Genomic DNA, 23237 nt, shown 5'->3' on the forward strand with positions numbered 1-23237 from the left:
AGCCATTACCTCAATAAAATCTATATAAAACTTACACCATATAAAATAAGGCCATAAATTTTTCAGTTTCAGATAAAATAATCCATTAAAAATGCAATTATAAAGTTAAACGTCTTCTACAGGCCACTGTCCACAAATAGGAAGCAAGAGAGTAACACATATAGGGATCTGGGAGCTGTTGTATAAAGTGCAGTACAGGCTTATATTGAGTAACAGTGTATTTCCGTAACATGGGGACTAACAGAGCTTTCCTTTGGGGAACATATAATGTGCAAAACAAGAGAATATGTAGCGTTGTTTGAGGTGCTCTACTATTACATGGGCATGGAGGTAAATCGTTCACAGAATAAATGTTAGCTGGGAAACCGAGCATTAACGGAATGTAGTTCATCCTAAATCTGATCAATATATATCTATGCTGTGGGTTTCGTACAAACAAGAGATGTGAATGTAATATAGCTTTGGCCGTGGGAAGAAGGCTACATGCAATTTTAGTTGATTTGTCTTTGTTTCTTTTCCACATATCAGACCTAAGTCAGACATAGTGTTCTTAACATAGTTTAACATTCTTTTGGTGCAATCCAGATTTAAACAATCCCTGAGGATCACCTGGTTAAGTTGTAAACATTGAAATGACCAAATAGAGAGCCACAGCAGGAGGGGGGCCAGTCTAATTACATCCTCGAGATAGGGTAAAACCAGTTCTGCGTGCGATAAATAATTTGCTCAAGTACGGGTAAGCAAAAGCAAAAGTAAGGTCACTATTGGATGTGCTGGTGCCCCAGGTTGAGGGTGCAGGCCCAATGTGGGATGCAAACACTCTACTATGAAGACAGGAGAAAGTGCATCGCCAAAGAGAGAGCAAAAGTTGGTTTCTACATAAATGTTAATGTCATCCACGGCGGTAGATTTGGGGACTACAAACAATATGAAGGTTGTTGCGTCTGGACCGCACTTTTAGATTTTTGTTCGTAAGGTCTTCCATGCAAAGGAGGTGCTCACCGGCAGAATGTGGATATCTTCAATATTCGAGGTGCAGTTGTCTAGTTGATTGACGCAGTCTTTCTGCTTATCAACCATCTTCCTAATGTGGTCATTTCTGTTCATGAGAAGGTCCATTCGCGAGTCAATAATGTGGAGACTATTTTTCATGTCCATGAGCATATTTTGTATGTCCTGGTCTACCATGGTGGCACCAGATGGGGCTCTTCCTGCACCCCAAATCCCAGCTCTTCTGCTGTTCGTGAGTGGTGCTTGTTGTCAAATGTCGAATTGGGCTGTTTGTTGTCATGTCTCCACATTATGAGCAGAGTGGGAGCTGTGCCACTGGCTAATGGTGCAGTGCCTGATGGCACATCTGCTTCACTTGTAACACCCACAAAGGGTGGGTCCTAGGTCCTGCTCCTCCCCTGATGCTACCAAAAAGGTGCTGGGGACACGAGCAGACCCGGCCTCCAATGTCCATGTAGTGCCTCCTCCTGCATTCGCTGAAGGTCTGAGGATACTCCAGTCATATTCACCAGATCAAACCGGGCCTCCCCAGTGTGAGCCTGCAGTAGGAGCCCAGCAGTGCCACAAATAAGCCCCTCCTAGGTGTGCCACCACCTGAAGGGATGCAACCAATGGCTTTGGTGGGCCCTTCTTTACCCGGACCCAGTTGTAGGGTCACCTGATAGAGTCCACCAAGGCCCAGCTCCCAATGGCTTCACCTCCCTCTGAGGTACCCTCCAGCTGCTATGGATCGCAGCTTATCAGTGACTCACTGCTCCGAGCCACAGCTCTACCAGGATGGGCCTGTCTGAAGGGCTAGCCACTTAAGCCTAGCAGCCAGCTGCAGTCCAAACCTGTAACAGGAATTTAGTCAGTTGCCAACAGTCAACGGGGGTAGGACAGGGCAAAAGAGTCACCCAGGAGTGTGGGCTTTCAGGTCCAGTGCCCCCACTGACCAGCCCTCAATCTGGGCCCACAAGTTTGATGTTGGATACTCTGGAGCCACGCCCAGGGCAATAACAAAGGGCCAAACAGCTTCAGGCAGCTGTCAACTGCCAGAGCTGTATGGAAGACCGGATTGACATGTCCTCTGAGAAGGGATGATTGTCGGATTGATTTCTCGGCCAGCAGAGCCTTGCTAGGTGGCGGCCATCTTACTGTCATATTACCTAATGCCCCCCAAACAGTCCTTCGACCAGCAGGGCGGTCTTCCTGAGTATTCCACAGGTTCAGAAGTGATCTGATTTGGGGTCTGAGAGTTCCACCTTTAATCCCCAGTGCCAGCCTTTGTGGGGGTGCAACCCCTGGCCTACTCCCAAACTAGTACTGCACGGTTCCTCTTTCCTTTCTGGGTTGAGCTCCTAACTGCCTGCATGGGCAAAAGCAAGAGCAGTCCTGGAGTCTTTGTATGTACATATATCCAAATGGAAGAGGGAACCCAGGAGCAATAAGGTCCAGCACATGTGCTCCTAAATATGACTTGTAAACCAACAAGAGTATGCAGTTCGAATAGATGAAAGTGTATCTAGACACGTGATTTTCAGAATGGGAATGTGCTCCAATAGGAGCAAGAGCCCTCACACACCCAACTGGGTGTCATGCTTCATCACTGCTAAGAAAAACAGTGGTTCTGTCGGGGATTTCAACTGATTTGTATTAGGTACTTAACTCTTTAATACAATCTGTTTTAATCATATACTGAAGTAACACACCAAAAGGAAAAAACAATTTCTGCCAAAACAACTACAATCCTTTACTTGGCACTTTTTGTGTATATACAAATCAAAGGTGCTGTACAGGGGTGACTTAAACAACATATATAACACACAACAAAAAATATTTAACATGTGAGTCCACAATGCATTGCATATATCCCTATTGAAGATACTGTTCTTTGTTCAAGTCAGGGTATTGTGTGGACTCATAGATACAACAACATTGACGTTTCGACCCTTAACGTTTGTGCTGAATAATGTGCATCAGAGGCGGGTTTTCATCAAGGCAGGGGGAGAGTTACAGCTAAACGAGTTGAGATGATAAAGGTGCGTGTGCAACTTTGCAGCAATTTTCAGGGAGGTGTCACCCGACACCTCCAACTCACTTCCATAGATAGTGGTCAGTATAAGTCAAAATTCTTCCTTCACCAGCTGGTGAAATTAATGGAGAGCGGCGCCGCCAAGGTGATCAAATTAATTGAATGGAGAAAAAAGAGATGTCCTCATACGTCCGGAACTGCTTGCTTGTGCAAAGAACAGTATCTTCCATAGGGATATATGCACTGCATAGTGGACCCACATGTTAAATATTTTTTGTTGTGTGTTATATACGTTGTTTAAGTCACCCCTGTACAGCACCTTGACACAGATCACTAAAAGTCACTACCTGTACTACACAGCCATTGGCTCATACGCGGAATGTGTGTTTTATGTCTCTGACAGTCGTCCATTGATTTATATGTACACAAAAAGTGCCAAGTAAAGGAATTTAGTTGTTTTGGCAGAAATTATTTTTTCCTTTTGGTGTGTTACTTCAGTATATGATTGAAACATATTGTTTTTAAATGATTAAGTACCTATTACAAATCAGTTGAAATCCCTGACAGAACCACTAGTTTTCTTAGAACATCTACTCAGGTTCTGAGGGTTACTGGGTTACACCATTATCTTTAATGCTTCATCATTGGGCAGCTCCTCGTTGGGCCGGCGCTGCAATGCCTGGCGGGGACCAGCGAAGGGTCTCTTGCAGGAGATCTTTTTGCTGGTTGCTGTATGATGAAGTGGGGTGTGTGGGCTAGAAGTGTAGATTGGTGATAATGAGTGTGAAAAAAAGAGAGTGTGTTAAAATAGAGCAATTGAGTCCCAAGGTCAATACAATTTAATGAATGAGCTCACTATGTCCAATTGAAAATGAAGTGTGCTATTAGTGGAGACAATGATCCTCGATAGGTAAGTAAATTATTGATGGGTCAACATGTTTATCACCTGGGATATGTCTGAAGAGATCAAACAACGACTCTTTAGGAGCAGAAATATCCTAATCTACACAGTGAAAGGTATCTCTAATATGTCAGATTCAGATTCAGGTGGAGATTGCCAATCACTCAACCAAATAATGGTGGGGATAATACTTATTTTTCAATAAAAATCGTCCTAGAACACATAAAAACAAACATGTCACTGCATATCATAAAAGACAGCACACACACATATGATAAAGGTGAGGCATGTGTTACAATGACAAATACATGCCCCTGGAGAACCTCCACACCACGAAAGTAGTGAAAGACTAAAGTTACACCTATAGATCTAAAAGCGATATGGGTGGGATCACTGGAGGAGCACTTCCACTGTGAAGTTATCCAAGGGAATAAATAACTGACCAAAAATGGGCGGACAAATGAATAATCCAATTCTGTTCCTTTTTTAACAGTGTATTCTTATTCATGTGTGGGTGTGCTTCCAATATTGTCCAGCAGACGTCATCTGGAGAATGGCCCATTGTGAGGTAGTGTGTACGTATCTTAGTGCTGGATTTTTCACATTGTATGTTACTTCAGCGTTCCATAATTCTTATTTTTGCTGCTCTAGTCATCATGCCTACATATCTCATATGTCACGGACATGTGATCAAATAGATGCAGTTTTTGGTGTTGCAATTTGTATGTCTTGTTTGTTCCCATTTTTTCATTGTGCACAACTGTATTTCTTTTGTGATGTCAGTAAGAGTACATACTTTACAAGATCCACAAGGGAAGTGTCCCACCATGCAGAACGGTCCCATAAGGACCTTTGTGCTGGTCGTGTGGGTTTGCCTAGTCTGGTATGGATCAACAAGTCTTTCAGGTTGATTGTTCTTTTGAAAGCGAACCTGGCAGGTAGTAGTCTGCAAAATGGCCCAATGTTTTTTGATGATTTTCTGAAGTACATTGGACTCTGGTGAAAATGTGGTCACACATGCCAGTACATCTCTCATGGGTCTTGTGTGCAGGTCCAGTAAAGCCGCCCTATTGTAGTTTTTTTCATGTTTTGTGCAGTTTTTATGCAATGACTGGGTACTGGCATGCCTCCACTTTGACAGCTAATTGTTGTGATTGCTTGTCATAATCCTGGATATTGCTTCAGTTGGCACGTAATCTTAAAAATTGCCCAAAAGGCAGATTATCATGCAACGCTTTGGGATGATGGCTCCTATATGGAGCACACTATTGCTATAAGTTGTTTTTTTATGTGGTAATGTGAAGTTTGCAATTATCCTGATGGATCAAGAGGTCAATGATGGATCAATGGAGCTCATTCCCATCCTGACAATCCCATGCCTAGGTACACTTTCCTCTATAGGAAATACATACTCTTGATAGTTTACAAGTCCTTTGTATGTACTGCAGGCATGGTACTTTGAAATGTATTTCAAGGCTGGGTAAAAGTCCTCTTAGCCCATCCTGCCAGGATGGCCTATCCTGAGACCCCTAAGCTCCTTTGTCCCCATGTGTGGAAGGAATAAACAACCCATCCCAGGAGAGACAGCCACTGTCCTGTGACCCTGGCAACTGGCAGAAAGGCATTGTTGATTTGGGCACAGAAATTACAACATTTTAAAGTGGCGTTTCTAGACTTGTGGCTTAAAATCTGACTTTACCATTGAAGAGGATTTAAAATTACAATTCAAAAGATCCCAAGTATTATTTCGCTATCTGCTTCCAATCTGGAGTTAGTACATTATTAAATGTAATCCAGCAACACAGTACTAGACAATGGGAAAGATCGCTTTACAACAGTGAAAAACGACGAGGATATGTAAAACTTAAACATATACTAATTTTTAAATAACATGCATCGTGCCCTAGGGACAGTTAGGAGCCTACCATAGGGGTGACTTGTACGTATTAAATGGAAGGATTAGATCTGACAAAAGGTTTATTTTTGCCAGGTTGAAATGGCAGTTTTAAAACTGCACAGAACAGCTTCGGTAGCAGGCTAGTAGGCATATTTTAAAGTGCTACTTTGGTGGGTGTCAAAATTAGTTCTGTAGCTCACATGTAGCATTTAATATACAGGCCCTGGGTACATGTATCACCATGTATTAGGGCTTACATGTAAATTAAATTAGCAATTAGGTATATACCAATTTAACATGTTTAGGGAGAGAGCACAAGCACTTTATCACTGGTTATTGGGGGGAATGGGGGAGAGCACAAAGTCATAATGCCAACATAAAGGACGTTTGTAGCAGAAGGCAACAATCTGGGGGTGACCCTGCCTAGAAGGTCAGGCCCAACAGTCTTGTCTCCCCTTAGTTTGAAATACTGAGTGGAAAAGAATCAATGTTCAGTATTTTTGATGTTTCTTTTAAAATGCCCTAAACTATTGTTGAAATTTTATATCTCTTATCAAATTGAAAGCAGCACTGAATATCTATTTGTGTCTACATTTTTTACAAGAAATTGTTCAAGAAGCTGTGTTTAAAGTGCGTGCAATATTTTGAGTTTTACATCTAAATGATATGAAAATTTGTTTTTTTTTTAAATTTGAGGTGACACTGGTTAAAATCTTTGTTTACTCGGGTGGGAGTTCAGCATAAAATGACCAATGCTCCAGTAGGACCCTGATAAGGCCTTGAGACCCTCGCGGGTATGTAGTGAGCTTAACAAATGACTGATTGATTGATTGATAACAGACCAGGTAACAATGGATGTTCTTCAATAGAACTTTGAGAACAAGCAAGAACTGATAGAATTATTTTTCAAAAGGACTGTGTAAATACTTCACATTGTTCACATTGCATAGACAAAAATGTCTCCGGTAATGCAGGAATATTCCAGATAGGAGGGGGTAACCCGTCAGTACAAACTGGGGGAAACGTCACACAAGTTGCTCTCATTCTTGAATGAGCTCCTGATCTCAGTTCTTTTTGTATGTGATTCACGTGGTAAACCTATTTTGTATTAGGCACACTATTCATGTTTTTTCTACAAAGGCCAATAGCAACAATGGTGGTGCTGTAAATATAAAGAATCAAATGGTATTCAAAGATTATGCAGTATAAATCACCCCGCCTCCCTCAGCAACACGAAACCTGGGCATTACCCTTAAACAATCTCAGGTGACCAATAGTGTCTCACTTCCCACCAAAAAAGGTTGTGAGATGAGGTAAATGTAAAAAAGGTGTCGAGGGCGGGTGCGGAATTGTCAAACATAACATATACCTGTTAACCAGAGATTTCTCCTCAAGATATACACCAGTGCAAAGCCTGTGTTGAAAAGTTCTAACACCTATTAAATATAATTATCTGTGACATGTGCCAGGCTCTTACTTGCCTGGGTCGAACAACCAAGCACAGCAAAGATATGGGCCACAACAAACAAGGGTTTTGGAAACAAGCTGCCTCTGTTTTCCACCAAGAACTTACCTTGCTTTGATGTCCACATGCACTTCATCATCATCAACATAGAAAAACGGAATCTTTGGTTCTATGGAAACTTCAAAACTGGGCAGCACTGCAGAAGGAACAGACAGTAAAGGTGTTGGTATGTTGTAATTTCTTGACAGCAATTCTCCCCCGTAGAAAGAGATCGACAAGGTAAAGGTTTGCAGTAACAAAAAATCATAGGAAGTTGTTATATAAATCGGGAATGGTTAGGGTGAATGGTTTGGGTAAAGGGTTAGAGTTGAGATGAGGGTTAGGGTATGGACTTGGATATGAATAAAAGAGTCAATTAAGGTAAACGTGTAAGCTCTGGGGTATCTGTATGATAATGGGTAGGACAAGGGTTAATACATGATGACAAAATGACATGTGTGCATGTTTGTTGTAAGTTAGATGTATCTATTCATAGGACTTGGTGAAGACTAGATGAAGTTAAGATATGTATTACCATATAAAAGTAAGAATCTTAAGAGAGTACACTTTTTTGTGACCTCACATAGAAATAAATGTTAGTTGCCACTTTTTTGTCTCAACATTTTTACTGCTACATTTTTTGATTCTACTAAACTTAAATTGATTCTTTACACACATCATTGAAAGGATATCCTGGAGTGCTCTTACCATACTCCTTGACATCAAACTGTGTGGTATATTTTTGCAGAGGTGAATCTTGAAAACGGGCTATAATTGTCCATGTTCCCAGGCTGAAAAGGAAGACTTGTGCATGTTACAGCTGCCTTAACTTTTATTTTGGATTTCAGATTCATTTTCACACATCTTCCTAATGAGAGACCTGACTGAGTTTTATCATGTTTATTGCATTGAATTGTAATTGCATTAATATACAGCGTCAGGGTTCTGACGATAGGTTGACGCACATTATTGGAAGTGTAACATGCTATACTTTAGACTGTGCTTGACTGGAAGAATGCTAGATTGTAGTGCTGCCTATGTGGGAGGTGTTATTGTGTCAGGTGTGATGAGGAGAGAGGTGCGCTAACGTGCCATCTGTCATATTTAGGTCTCACTGAGTCAGCACGCATGCATTGCTCGGAGAGACATTTAGTAGCGGCTTTTAGAAATGCTACTAAAGCGGCCACCAGCTTACTCTCACACGCACAAGCGAGTGCGTTGCTGCACGCGCATCCCTCGCGTGCTTTAGCAGCACGTCATCGCAATCACAATCACTTTGCTTTCACAGTGATCGCGATGACTTTCTTTTGTTGGACTTTTGATCTGCCACATTATGGGCTAACTATTCATGGAAAGGATGATCAACGATTTGCCGAAGGTGTCTGTAAGTTCCACAATCTTTCTACAGTCTCATTTAATCCCCACCCATTCTGAGCAGCATAAGCGCCATGCAAAAAGACAATATGGCATAATTTTGGCCGCATCTCATATGTCCAAGACAACATTCGATCTCCTACTAATAAATAACTTTGGGCGATCCTCAGAGTAACAGGGCTGGTTTTCAAATGCAAAGTGCACTATTGATAATTAAAATCATATGGTTTTCCTCCAAGACATGAGTAATCACACCTGACAGAAGTTTGGCTTGTCACCAGCCTTCGCCCGTCACCCCCTCCGAGAAGAGATGGTGAATAATCACAGGGCAGTCACTTGAAGATGGAAATGTTCCTGCAGTTATGTTGACAAAAGAGGTTTACCGAGCAGTCATTACATTGTGATCTTATTTCTTTAGACAAGTCAATGTGAATCACAGACTCGGCGCTGGGTGACGTGCATCAGTTAGTGACAATGATCGCATCTCTGCCAGCTAAATGACTGCATCGGAGGCTGGTAGAAAAACGAATTCTGTGACTTTAAAAAAATTAGCGACTTGAGTCCCACTGTAGATTTAGTATAACTTCCAAAAGGAAAAAAACCTCCCTGCTAGGGTCTCATTTTTGTTTCCCCCTGCCAGGGTCTCTTTTTTGTTTCCCCACTCGGTAAATCCGCAATTCGTGTTTCTATCCGAGTGCTCAGCTCACAAGCCTCAAGCCTGAAACCCTCTTCTTACTGAACATACTTCTAACAAAAGAACGCCTTCAAAGTTTCCTGTTGTTTTATTTGGTGTAGCACTTTCTTAAGACTCTAAGCACTGTCCTGCCCCACCACGCCCACTGCCACAAGAGGTACTTCAACCCTGTCTCAGGTGCTACCTCACTCAGCCCACAGCCCTGTCCAAACCCTAGGGGATTGCCCCACTCTCTCTCAGTGCTACCTCTGCCCATCCATAAGTGTAGGAGAGTAGGGTCTGCTTTCCAATGGTCACCCCATTTGTTTTTTTTTGCTTCACTGGTTTTCGACTTAATGTGGCTGTGGGCCTGCTAATCAGACCCACAGCCTGCTGTTCTCTCTATAAATTCATAACCATGTACTTTAGGTACATCACCAATTGGGTATTGGGTCACCTTATCAGCTTCTGTACAGTGTACCATAGGTACCCAGGGCATAGGTATATCCAAGGCCTACCAGGGGCTGCAGCATATCTTTTGCCACCCCTGGCTGGCTATCCAAACTGACACAACTGGTTGATCACTCAGCTGGGGCAAGGTTGTGTAATCACCCCTTGCTTAGATATAGTATAACTATATCTAAACCTATATCTGGACACATATACACCTATACGTCACTCCTATGGCAGGCCTTAACAATCCTGGAGGCAGAGTGCTTGGTTTTATGTGAGATGGTGCTCTAGCATGAGATGAGCCTGTCTGCAGCTTTCGGAACCAAGTCCCTTAGCTGTTTTGGGATATTGCCATACCATATACTCTTAAGTGCAATATAATCCTCGCGGTTACTTGCTACCTTTGGTTTGGCTTTATCAAAACATGTTGTGTAAGGTGTCATATGCTTTGGAATACTACCCCTGGCCAGTCCTGGCGACGGGGGCAGCATTCCAACCTTCTAGAGGGAAAAGACATGTTACGTTGCTTAAAAGTGGTTAAATCTAACCAGAGCCCCAGCATCACAAAATGGATGCTGCTGCCATAGACACGAGTCTGGCCTCCTGCTGCTGACCGAAACTCCTGCAGGGGAGGCCTGGACAATAGGTTTCCTGTCACAGGGAGGTGTCACACCACCCCAGACAGGAGATAGTGGATTGTAGCAGGGAGGGTTGAATGAAACTAGACACTGCCTGGGGCACACAAGGTGTCCCATGCAAAGTCCAGTTCAAACCGGTGCTGGGGCACTCCAGTCCCAGCTCTGGCGTGAAACTGGACAAAGAGAAAGGGGTGTAACCACCCCCTTCCTGGGTCCCACCCATTGGAGGGACCTAGCAGGTGATCCAGCCCCTTGATTTGGAATAAAGGTAGGAGCTGTGCCAATGCAACTTAGATCATCCTGACTGAAACTTTGAAACAAAACTCTGGACCCTTCAACATCCTACTCGACGTAGAAGACTGAAGAATCTCCCTTGTGCTCAAGGAGTGGCCACCGTGTGCAAGCAGGCACCAGCAGCGCATCAAGACTTTCTTTGCCATTGCTCCCGCCAGAGCTCAAACAACAGAGACCAACAAGACCTGGACTCCCAGACTTCCAACAGCCCGATCCACAGTCCTAGCAAAGCTTAGACCCGTGGAGGCGACGTGAGACGTGGGACCGGCCATCTTGAAAAGTCAACAAAGTGCTTCCTGTGCAGCTCCTGAGGCACCCTCAACGCTGTGCTTTGGGGTTGAGAAGCCCAAGCCCCGAGCAGCCTGTGCTCTAAAGATCACCTCTCCACACTCACCGAGTGCTGCGTGGGGCCATTTTGCACTTTTCCTGCTTGATGCATTGTCCAGTCACTTGCCCGTTGGCTAGTGGCCTCTGTGACAACGATCCATCAAAACTACACCACTGGTCTGGTTGCCCCAGACTGGCTCCAGCTCCCCTGAAAAGGAGCTACCGATCTGACCTTCCCGGTCCGATCCAGACGACATCTTTGATTCCTGCATGGGTTGCATTTGCCAAGGCTTGGTGACTCAGATTCGAGTATCGACACCGCCGACAGTGAGACCCTTTGTGGGACAGCCCGTGAATACCTTCTGGACGTCCTCAATCCTTCCTGGTCCACGTGGCAGCGGAGACAAACACCTCGACATCACCTGACCGCAACCCGACTTCGCCTGGTTCCCTCCTGGTTCCTCGCTGGTCACTGGCTATTGACCTGAACTCTGTCCCCTCTGCTTTCAGGTACTCTACATCTTCGATCCACCCTTGGATCCAACCGGACTCTTCTCTCCTGGCCGCCTGCAGCATCTTCACCTCCAGGCTCCATAGAACTTCAAGACGAAACCCGACACACTTTGGCACCCATGCACCCGCTTCCTGTGGGTGAGGTAACGAGTTAACTCCAGTGCTCCCATAGGGGATTACACCTCTAGTGTCCTAGTTTTAAGTGCCTAAGTTCTAGTCCAGTCAGAAGACTCCTAAACCTATAACTTTCTGATTTTTACGCACCATTGACTTGTATGGTAAACGCGGTTGCCTATAGACTCTGCACCCGTATCCAGTGGGCCTCCTATGACCTAACCTTCATCAGTCCAGTGTAGGCCCAGTGATTCCCAAGGCCCTAGGCCTGTTCATTGTTCGTGACGTGGTTCTTATACCACTTTCTTAATATATGGTTTGAGTGGCCACCCGGCCTATCCATAATTGTGCAGCTTATTGTATGTTATACTGTGTTCTTTGTTTAACGCTTGTGCTTCTGTGCTCATAAAGAGTATAGGGGATTATTCTAGTAATAAATACATATATTTTTATAATATATAACTTGTGTGGTGTCCTTTCATTTGGTATTAAAGGGATTGCATATGGTAAAACAGCTGGCTTCACATGACCTCTTGTGTTTAGCCTAAGCCTGCTTTGTCCACGCTACCATTAGGATAGCTGGTCTATAAGGTTGACTTATAACCAATCACCATGAGGGTCGTTTAGACTGGTACAAGGTGCTCACTAGAATTAGTGCTCATCATATACCAGGCCAACTTCCAGCAGCGGTTGGGATTTGAGCTCGCTGTTTGTTTTACCAATTGCAATCTTTAACAATATCATTTGAAAGATCACATCAAGTACCATAGGTACATATAAACAAAGCTTAGCATACTTAAGTTCTACTGAATTTAGTGGCTGTAGACCAAAGGGCTTAGCACACCCTGACTACAACCTCTAGAGAGGTTCAAGTAGGAAAACAAATAGTGTAGGTAAGTGCACCACTTACACCTCACTAGTCATGCCTGGCACAGGTGAACCATCCAGTTCTCTACCTGTGGGTTACCCTCCCAAGGCACCATCCAGTTATGAAAAACTCAGCCACAAAGACTTGAGTGCCCTATGCACTTCAAGGGGGCTGAAAAGGGGTCACAACCCCACCATCCCTATCCTCATAGCTATCTTAGAGAAAGCTGATCATGAAAAGAAGACTGAGACAGGTCCTTCAGGAAAGATAGGAGAAGAGACCCCCAGCGAAGATGAGACCCAGACCCCAGAAGTTGAGCCTGACGAGGTAGACGATGATGAGGATGGAGATGGCTTGGATGATCAGGGGAATGGCCAGGTTCAAGTCTGAAGACTGAGCAGGACCAACTTAAGCCTACATGGGGACGGAGAGGTGGCACACCTTTCCAGACCTAGCAGTAGACTTTACCCTGGCACTAGAAGGGTTAGATCCCCCTCTAGAGAATCTGACCAGTCTAATGCCTCCAGAGGATCTCAAAGGGGAATGACTTCCCCCCAGAGAAAGGAACATGAGGCTAGGATGAGAGCTGTCCAACTCCAGATAGAGAAGGAAGAGATATCCCTGGCCCAAGCTAAACTTGCTTTGGCAAGGGAGCAAAAGTTAAGTGGATTAGATTCTACTGGTGGCAGCAGTATCCCTAAGGATAAAGACAGGTCCTCTGACAATAGACACCTGAGTAAGATTGTGCCCCCCTACAAAAGTGGGGATGACATCCACAAATGGATAACTGCTCTTGAGAGAGCCTGCATGGTACAGCAGGTTCCTCAAGATCAGTGGGCAGCAATCTTGTGGCTCCCTACTTTTCAGAAAAAGGGAGAGATAAGCTCCTCACTGTTAGACCTGAGGATGCTAAAAACTACTCTGTCCTGAAGAGTGCTCTTATTGAAGGGTTTGGCCTAACCACTGAGCAATACAGGTTGTTGTTCAGAGATACCCAAAAAGCTCAGACTCAGGACTGGACTAATTTTGTTGATTGTGCCACTAAGGCTCTGGAAGGTTGGTTGCTGGGAAGTAAAGTTTCAAACTATACATGATTGTACAATCTAATAATGATAGAACAGATCCTTAATAATTGCCAGAACCAGTTGTTGCATCAGCACCTGATTGACTCAGATCTGACCTCTCCCCAAGAATTGGGAAAGAAGGCAGACAAATGGGTCAGAACCAGGGTTAAGCAGAAACCCCAGAACCAAGGTGGTGATCAAAAGAAGGCAGACCAGAAGGGTGGAGATCAGAAACAAAAAGACCAGAAGTCTTCTTTAGGCCCCAAAAATAATACTAAGGAGGGGGGTCCCAAAATGGATAAAAGAAGAAGGTTGAAGGCCCAAAGAAACCTTGGTGCAATTACTGTAAGATAGTTTCTCACTGGTTTAGTGAGTGTACTAAGAAAGATGGAGCCCCTTCCACTGCAGCCCCTAAGGCAACTGCACCCCCTAGTACAGTCAGAAGTGGTGGCCCCCAAAATAAAGCTATAGTGGGTTTAACCATGGGTACTGAGATGGAGCCTGGCCTAGTCAGAGTTCCTACTCAGGCAGTCTTGATCTGTGAGGGGGACATAGATATGTCCCTTACTATGAGTCCCAGTACTCTGGGCAAGTACAGGCAGACACCTTTGATTAATGGTAAAGTGGCTCAAGCCTACAGGGACACATGTGCCAGACACCTAACTTTGTGACCCTGGACAATTTATTCTGGGTGATAATTATCTGGTGACCAATGCTAGCAATATCACTACTCCCCATAGTGTGGCAATTGTTAACTTCTCCTGGGGAGGGGTAACTGGCCTCAAGAGAGTTGTGGTAAGTGCAGACCTCCAAGTTGACTGTCTTTTGGGCAATGATCTAGAGGATTCAATGTGGTCAGAAGTGGAGTACAGGACTCATGCAGAGATGCTAGGTATTTCAGCACATGTCCTTGCTGTGACCAGGTCACAGGCCAAAAAGTGCTTACCTGAACCTGTGCTGGATCTTGGAACAATAGACCAGACACAACCCAAGAGAAAGAGCAAGAGGGTAAAGGCAGTGCCTTCCCACTTGCCCCAAGTTGAGGATCAGTCCTCACAGGAGGCTGATTCTGTGATCCAAGAGGAGACTGTCCTGGAAGAGCTTGAACCTGATCAGGTTGAGTTTCTGGGGACAGGGGGACCGTCAAGGGCAGACCTGCGGCAGGCTCAATTAACTTGCCCTTCTCTTGAACCCCTCAGACAGCAGGCTGCTGCTGAGGCTGCTGGGAATGCTCAAGGTACCCATAGAGTGTATTGGGATGATGGGCTCCTTTATTCAGAGGCTAGAGACCCCAAGCCTGGTGCTGCCAGGAGGTTTGTCATACCTCTGCAATTTAGGGGCTTCCTTCTAACCTTGGCACATGATATTCCTCTAGCAGGACACCTAGGCCAGAACAAAACCTGGGACAGGCTTGCCCCTCACTTTCACTGGCCTCACATGTCAGAAGATACCAAGGAGTTGTGTCACTCCTGTGCCACCTGCCAAGCCAGTGGCAAATCAGGTGGCACCACAAAGGCCCCCCTCATACCACTACCTGTGGTGGGGGTACCCTTTGAAAGAGTGGGGATAGACATTGTTGGACCAATGGACCCCCAAACAGCATCTGGGCACAGATTTATACTGGTGGTAGTGGATTATGCCACCAGACCCCTGAGGACCACAACAGCTCCTGTTGTGGCAAGGGCCCTACTTGGAGTATTCTCCAGAGTGGGCTTTCCAAAGGAGGTTCTTTCAGACAGATGTACAAACTTCATGTCTGGATATCTAAAAGCAATGTGGAAAGAGTGTGGTGTTAACTACAAGTTCACTACACCCTACCATCCACAGTGCAATGGGCTTGTTGAAAGATTTAACAAGACCCTAAAAGGGATATAAAAGGGTTACCTGAAAAGCTTAGGCGAAGGTGTGACATCCTTTTACCCTGCCTTCTCTTTGCTTACAGAGAGGTCCCACAAAAGGGGGTTGGCTACAGCCCTTTTGAGCCTTTGTTTGGACATCCTGTAAGGGGTCCCCTGTGTCTTGTGAAGGAAGGATGGGAGTTACCTCTCAAAAAGCCTAAACTTGACATAGTGGACTATGAACTTGGTCTCCGCTCCAGGATGGCTGAATACATGGAGAAAGCATCCAAAAACCTTGAGGCTAGCCAAGAACTCCAAAAAGCTTGGCATGACCAAAAGGCTGTGCTGACTGAGTACCAGCCAGGACAGAAGGTGTGGGTGTTGGAGCCAGTGGCTCCAGCAGCTCTCCAAGACAAATGGTCTGGACCCCACACCATAATTGAGAAAAAGGGAGAGGTCACCTACTTTGTGGACCTTGGCACCCCTAGGAGCCCCCACAGGGTGCTCCATGTAAACAGATTAAAAGCATTTGTGGACAGGGCAAACATGGGCTTGCTCATGGATACAGATGGGGAGCAGGAGGAAGAGAGTGACCCTCTCCCAGACCTGTTATCCCATAACCCTGATGATGGTTCAGCTGATGGTGTGGCCTTAGATGGCAGCCGCACTGACCAGCAGCAACAGGACTGCAGACAGGTTCTACAGTCTTTCAGACACATGTTTTCATTGACACCTAGTCAGACTAACTGGTTCACCCATGAGGTGGACACTGGTGACAGTCTGCCTGTGAAGAGTAAAATCTACAGGCAACCTGACCATGTCAGGGACTGTATAAAGACTGAGGTGCAAAATATGCTTGAGCTTGGAGTGATTGAGCCATCAGAGAGCCCATGGGCCAGCCCAGTAGTCCTTGTGCCAAAACCCCATACCAAAAATGGCAAGAGAGAAATGAGGTTTTGTGTGGACTATAGAGGTCTCAATGCTGTCACTAGGACAGATGCTCACTCCATTCCAAGAGCAGATGAGCTCATTGATAGATTGGCTTCTGCCAAGTTTCTGAGCACATTTGATTTGACAGTTGGCTATTGTCAAATCAGGTTAGCTGAGGAGTCCAAGGCCAAAACAGCATTCTCAACCCCTGGAGGTCATTATCAATTTGTGGTAATGCCCTTTGGTTCGAAGAATGCACCTGTCACTTTCCAAAGGTTGGTGAACCAAGTCCTTTCTGGGTTGGATGACTTTTGTGCAGCTTATCTTGATGATATTGCTGTCTTCAGCTCCACCTGGGAGGATCACCTGATCCACCTGAAGAAGGTTTTAGAGGCCCTGCAAAAGGCAGGCCTAACTATCAAGGCAACCAAGTGCCAGAAAGGGCAGAGCAAGGTTGTGTACGTGGGCCACCTGGTAGGTGGGGGTCAGGTTCAACCACTGGAGAGTAAGATCCAGACCATACAGGACTGGACTCCTCCAACCACCCAGACTCAGGTCAGAGCTTTCTTGGGCCTGACTGGGTATTACAGGAAATTTGTAAAGAATTATGGGTCCATTGTGACACTATTAAATGATCTGACATCTAAGAAGATGCCAAAGAAGGTTCAGTGGACAGTTAGCTGTCAAAAGGCATTTGATGACCTGAAGAAGGCCATGTGCTCTGCACCTATCCTAAAGAGTCCTGACTACTCCAAAGTGTTCATTGTCCAAACAGATGCTTCTTAGTTGGGGGTGGGAGCTGTGCTTTCACAACTTAATGTAGATGGTCAAGACCAGCCCATTGCTTTCATAAGCAGAAGGCTGAACCCTAGAGAGAAACGTTGGCCAGCCATTGAGAGGGAGGCCTTTGCTGTGGTTTGGGCCCTGACGAAGTTGAGACCATACTTGTTTGGCACTCACTTCAGAATTCAGACAGACCATAAGCCCCTCTTGTGGCTACTAAATCAGATGAAAGCTGAGAATCCCAAACTACTCAGGTGGTCCATTTCCCTACAGGGGATGGACTTTACAGTGGAGCACAGACCAGGGACTGACCATGGCAATGCAGATGGTCTCTCCAGGTACTTCCACTTAGAACATGAAGACTTATCTGGTCAAGGTTAAGTTTAATGTCCCTGCGTTTGGGGGGGGGGGTTGATATGTAGGAGAGTAGGGTCTGCTTTCCAATGGTCACCCCATTTTTTTCTTTTTGCTTCACTGGTTTTCGACTTAATGTGGCTGTGGGCCTGCTAATCAGACCCACAGCCTGCTGTTCTCTCTCTAATTTCATAACCATGTACTTTAGGTACATCACCAATTGGGTATTGGGTCACCTTATCAGCTCCTGTACAGTGTGCCATAGGTACCCAGGGCATAGGTGTATCCAAGGCCTACCAGGGGCTGCAGCACATCTTTTGCCACCCCTGGCTGGCTAACCAAACTGGAGGAAAATATGAGAGGTACCCTTTAACAAAAATCAAGGGAAGTAGGGTTAACCAACCGATGAGAAAAGGAGAGATTCCCTTGAACAGGAGTTTTGTAAATTCAGTCCTGTTCAAGGGAATCTCTCCTTTTCTTATTGGCTATCCAAACTGACACAACTGGCTGATCACTCAGCTGGGGCAAGGTCGTGTAATCACCCCTTGCTTAGATATAGTATACCTATATCTAAACATATATCTGGACACATATACACCTATAAGTCACTTCTATGGCACGCCTTAACAATCCTGGAGGCAGAGTGCTTGGTTTTATGTGAGATGGTGCTCTAGCATGAGCTGAGCCTGTCTGCAGCTTTCGGAACCAAGTCCCTTAGCTGTTCTGGGATATTGCCATCCCATATACTCTTAAGTGCATTATAATCCTTGCGGTTACTTGCTAACTTTGGTTTGGCTTTATCAAAACATGTCGTGTAAGGTGTCATACGCTTTGGAATACTACCCCCTCACCAGTCCTGGTGATGGGGGTAGCATTCCACCCTTCTAGAGGGAGAAGACATGTTACTTTGCTTAAACGCGGTTAAATCTAACCAGAGCCCCAGCATCACAAAATAGATGCTCCTGCCACAGACACAAGTCTGGCCTCCTGCTGCTGACTGAAACTCCAGCAGGGGAGGCCTGGACAATAGGTTTCCTGTCACAGGGAGGTGTCACACCACCCCAGACAGGAGATAGTGGATTGTAGCAGGGAGGGTTGAATGAAACTAGACACTGCCTGGGGCACACGAAGGTGTCCCATGCAAAGTCCAGTTCAAACCAGTGCTGGGGCACTCCAGCCCCAGCTCTGGCGTGAAACTGGACAAAGGGAAAGAGGTGTAATCACCCCCTTCCTGGGTCCCAACCATAGGAGGGACCTAGCAGGTGATCCAGCCCCTTGATTTGGAATAAAGGTAGGAGCTGTGCCAATGCAACTTAGATCATCCTGACTGAAACTTTGAAACAAAACTCTGGACCCTTCGACATCCTGCTCGACGTAGAAGACTGAAGAATCTCCCTTGTGGTCAAGGAGTGGCCACCGTGTGCAATCAGGCACCAGCAGCACATCGAGACTTTCTTTGCCATTGCTCCCGCCAGAGCTCAAACAACAGAGACCAACAAGACCTGAACTCCCAGACTTCCAACAGCCCGATCCACAGTCCTAGCAAAGCTTAGACCCGTGGAGGCGACGTGAGACGTGGGACCGGTCATCTTGAAAAGTCGACAAAGTGCTTCCTGTGCAGCTCCCGAAGGACCCTCGATGCTGTGCTTTAGGGTTTGAGAAGCCCTAGCCCCGAGCAGCCTGTGCTCCAAAGATCACCTCTCCACACTCACCGAGTGCTGCGTGGGTCCCTTTTACACTTTTCCTGCTTGACGCATTGTCCGGTCACTTGCCCGTTGGCTAGTGGCCTCTGTGACGATGATCCATCAAAAATACACTGCTGCTCTGGTTCCCCTAGACTGGCCCCAGCTCCCCTGAAAAGGAGCTACCGATCTGACCTTCCTGGTCTGATTCAGACGACATCTTCGATTCCTGCGTGGGTTGCATTTGCCAAGACTTGGTGACTCCGATTTGAGTATCGACACCGCCAACAGCGAGAGCCTTTGTGGGACAGCCCGTGACTACTTTCTGGACGTCCTCGATCTTTCCTGGTCCACGTGGCAGCGGAGACAAACACCTCGACATCACCTGATAGCAACCCAACATCGCCTGGTTCCTTCCTGGCTCCTCTCTGGTCACTGGCTAGTGACCTGAACTCTGTCCCCTCTACTTTCAGGTACTCTACATCTTCGATCCACCCTTGGATCCAACCGGACTCTTCTCTCCTGGCCGCCTGCAGCATCTTCACCTCCAGGCTCCAGAGAACTTCACGACGAAACCCAACACACTTTGGCACCTATGCACCCGCTTCCTGTGGGTGAGGTAACAAGTTAACTCCGGTGCTCCCAAATAAGCCTACCCAAACCCTGGGTGCTACGGCAACCCCTCTCAATTCCACCTCGGCCCCAGCCGAGGAGCTTACAGCAGCCTGCACTGGTCCCTGTCACTCCCTGTCCAATTCGCCAGTCGCTACCTCGGAGTTGTTTATCTCCCCCGGCTGTCTCTATCCCAAACAAGCTTACTCACCCACTGACTAGCGTCACGTGCCTCTGTGTTTACTGACTACTGGCCCCTCTCATCGACCGAGTTCACCACGCCCCAGATGTCAAGAGCCGTAGTGGCCTCACCCTAGGTCCGTCCCATAGGCCACTGAACTGGCCCCATTTGGCTCTGGAGAGGGTGTGCCTGTCTCTTACAGCCCTGGAGCCGCCCTCTCCCCCTCCAGGCCAGCACCCTGGGCATCCTCGCTCCTACCCGCTTTCCCTCACTACTAGGGCTTCTAGGCGCTCGCACTCGGGAATCATCATATCTTAAACACAGGGCTTTAAGTGGGATGAAAAAACTGAGCATAGTGTGCCACCTGACTGGTATTTTTATGTTTTTCTCAATGCACCCAGATGTATGATACTACAACAAGTAACATCATACTTACCCCAAGTCACGACTATTACCTTTGTCAATGGTTGTTAGTTGCATTAGATAAATAAGCAGCAACTATGGTTTGTGTATAATATTGAAAAAGATTTGATTTAAAGCCCTGATGACACCACCACAATGTTGCTGCTCCTGAGTTTCAAAAAGAGAAAAATACTCTCTTTAAAGGATTCCCTTCCCCTTCAAGCAGGGCACAAGTACTAAATAAGCATTGGCATTGCCAATAGCACCTTATAAACACTTATAAGGTCCTTGGGGACCTTATAAGTGTTTAACCATGCAACAGTTAATGTTGTTGCACCAAGGATATTGTGCTGCATAACTAAATACTTATGAGGTCCCAAAAGCGAGACCTGTTGGCTATGCCAATGCTTGTTGTCTTAAGTCTGTAGTGCAACATAGCAGACTGAGGGCCAGAAATCGTAATCAATGTGTTATTGTAGTTGTCTGCTGGATTTATGAGGGTGGGTGATCTGTGAAGGAAGTGTTTCAGGATCATGTGTAATAAGTAGCTAATCTAGTGCATGTGTCGTTAAAAAATGTCAGTCACAATAGCAGGGTTAGTGAGTGACTGTATGTATACGAGGAGATCAAATGTAGGGATGGGTCCAAATATACATTTATTAGCTTAGTTGGGTAATAGTCATTATTTAGCTATTTATTAAATCATTTAATTTCAAAATTGTTGTTATTATTTCAGAGGAGTCAATTGGGCAGGGTGTAAAGTCAGCAAACTATTCTACAAAGCAAATTATCTAAAAGTCACCTTGTGGATTTCTTTTCTCCAGACGAGTCAATTTTTTGTGGTTTCAACATTTAGAAACTGAAAATGTATTGAAATGTGCATAGTTTGCACCCCCACTTTCCTGACATTTTCAGAAGCAAAGTTGGCCATTTTCTCACACAGGCTTATCAACACCTCTTATCAACACTTGCATCTTCTGGCAATGCAAGGATACCCAATGCCACCCTGCTCCACTTAATGTCTACAGGGGCTCCTGAATGTGTGTCCTGCTAGAGCTAGGTTTCGCCTCTGCTTCAATCGAGCATGCCCTCATCCTAGTGCACTCACATGTGCAAGTCGCTGCTCCCCCTCACTGAAAAAGTTTCACAGGTGAGAGAAAACTTTGCTTGTGGTTGAACCAAGGTGTAGCCCATTATCTTTATTAAAAGACCGCTTCAGTGAGCAAAGAAAACATAAGAAACATAGTTAAACAGACATTACAGTTATGAAAATTCCAGGTCATAAGACAGGCACAAAAATTAGAGTAAAGATTGCACAAGCAATATAATGGTGCATAGTGTCAGAAGGCCCCTTTTCCTTATCCATTTCCCAAGCTCTGACCAAAGGGCATTCCGGGTATTATTGGCAAGCATCCCTCAGTGGCAACTCACACTTACCCTCGTCTCTCAGAGGGATGGTCAATAACCGCAGTGTCATACCAACCAGGGCACCGCAGAGGGCTCCATCCCTGCCGGGGGTACCTGTCTCCTGGAGATTCCCCCCTAAAATGTTCAGTTCCCAGCATCCCAGGGTTAAAGTTTTGCGTTGCAACAGCATGCATTGTAATGGCATGCGTTGTAACATCACATACTCTCCCAGGGTAGATCATAAAGGTATAGGACCACCAGCAGGTCAATCCCCACTTCCCACCTGCCCAGTGCTTATACACAATAACACAGGCAAATCGCTTAAAATGTACAACTCCAACCACCTCACCTAAAACTTCAGGAATTTCTCCAAAATGTTCATCCCAGAGTAGAGCAAAAAGGTCCAGGACTGCCAGCAGGTCAGTCCACTTCTTGCCTGCCCAATGTCCACACAACTCAACACCTCTCCAAGGGGTCAGTACAGTAAATCAGTCCAAATAATTTGGGTATTCCCCTTTTTCTGCTGCTAGAAATTACACCAATTCCATCTTACTCCAGAGGTGGGTGGGCAGGTTGCAAAGTGGTGTGCTTGAGCGCGGAGGAGAAGAAAAGAGGCATTACATTTCCCATCCAGGGCACCTCTTGATGACGTCATAACTTGGTTCAGAAGCAGAACAAACAACGGACTTAAACATTGGCTCGCTTCTGCCCATGGAACAACTAACGGGGCACCTCAGCTATTTGCTGAGGGCGCCTGGGCTGGATTGTAAGAGAAGAAAGAACTCATCTGAGGGAAAGCAGGAAAAGGATGTGGTTAAAGGGAGCAGCAACCATGACTCGGAGAAGTTATCCGTGACCACATTTAGTATCAAAGAGTAGTAGCGTATGGTTGCATGAGTGTGTTGCTGTCTTTTCACTCCGACACTGATTCAGCCTGCAGTGGAAGGCTTGAGCTGGCAAATTTTCTGTTGCCTTGCTAATCCTGGTCCGCTAAATGGATGGGGTTGCTTTTGAGTGTGGGTTATAACAAATAAAAAAAATAGCTTAAGGAAATGCTTGACTCAGTGTGAACCACTGCGATTTTATTGGGTATGTTGTATTCCACTGTTTTTAGATGATCTTTGTCATTGCAGGCAAACACGAACCACAGGAAAATCAGACTGGGGGCAGGGTGCTGCTATTAGAAGATGTGTAGGTGCAGGAGACAATGTGTATGGCATGCTAGGTGTGTATGTTTTTGCAGCAAAAACCATGGCCCTTCCCCTCTTTGCTGAAGCTAACTGATTGTTTAACTCATGTCAAGATTTTGTTTCAACAATTTGGAGGTCTTAGACAGGGGCTCAGTGAGGGTCACACTGAGACAGAATATATATATCCAGGTACCCGAATAAAACAGGCCCCTA

General features: G+C 45.6%; 1 protein-coding gene across 2 annotated transcripts in view; it reads right to left on the bottom strand.

Annotated features, from left to right (window-relative positions):
- LOC147748681 (A.superbus venom factor 1-like) overlaps positions 1 to 23237 on the bottom strand; it is a 1130076-nt gene that overhangs the window by 996491 nt on the left and 110348 nt on the right. For both annotated transcript variants that reach the window (XM_086963555.1, XM_086963554.1), the window contains exons 6-7: positions 8036 to 8118; positions 7397 to 7484 (exon numbers count right to left, since the gene is read on the bottom strand). In XM_086963555.1, coding sequence (XP_086819681.1) covers positions 7397 to 7484; positions 8036 to 8118 — 171 coding nt within the window. The remainder of the gene's footprint in view (positions 1 to 7396; positions 7485 to 8035; positions 8119 to 23237) is intronic.

Source organism: Lissotriton vulgaris, chromosome 1_1, assembly GCF_964263255.1.
Source record: "Lissotriton vulgaris chromosome 1_1, aLisVul1.2, whole genome shotgun sequence".
Lineage (NCBI taxonomy): Eukaryota > Metazoa > Chordata > Amphibia > Caudata > Salamandridae > Lissotriton > Lissotriton vulgaris.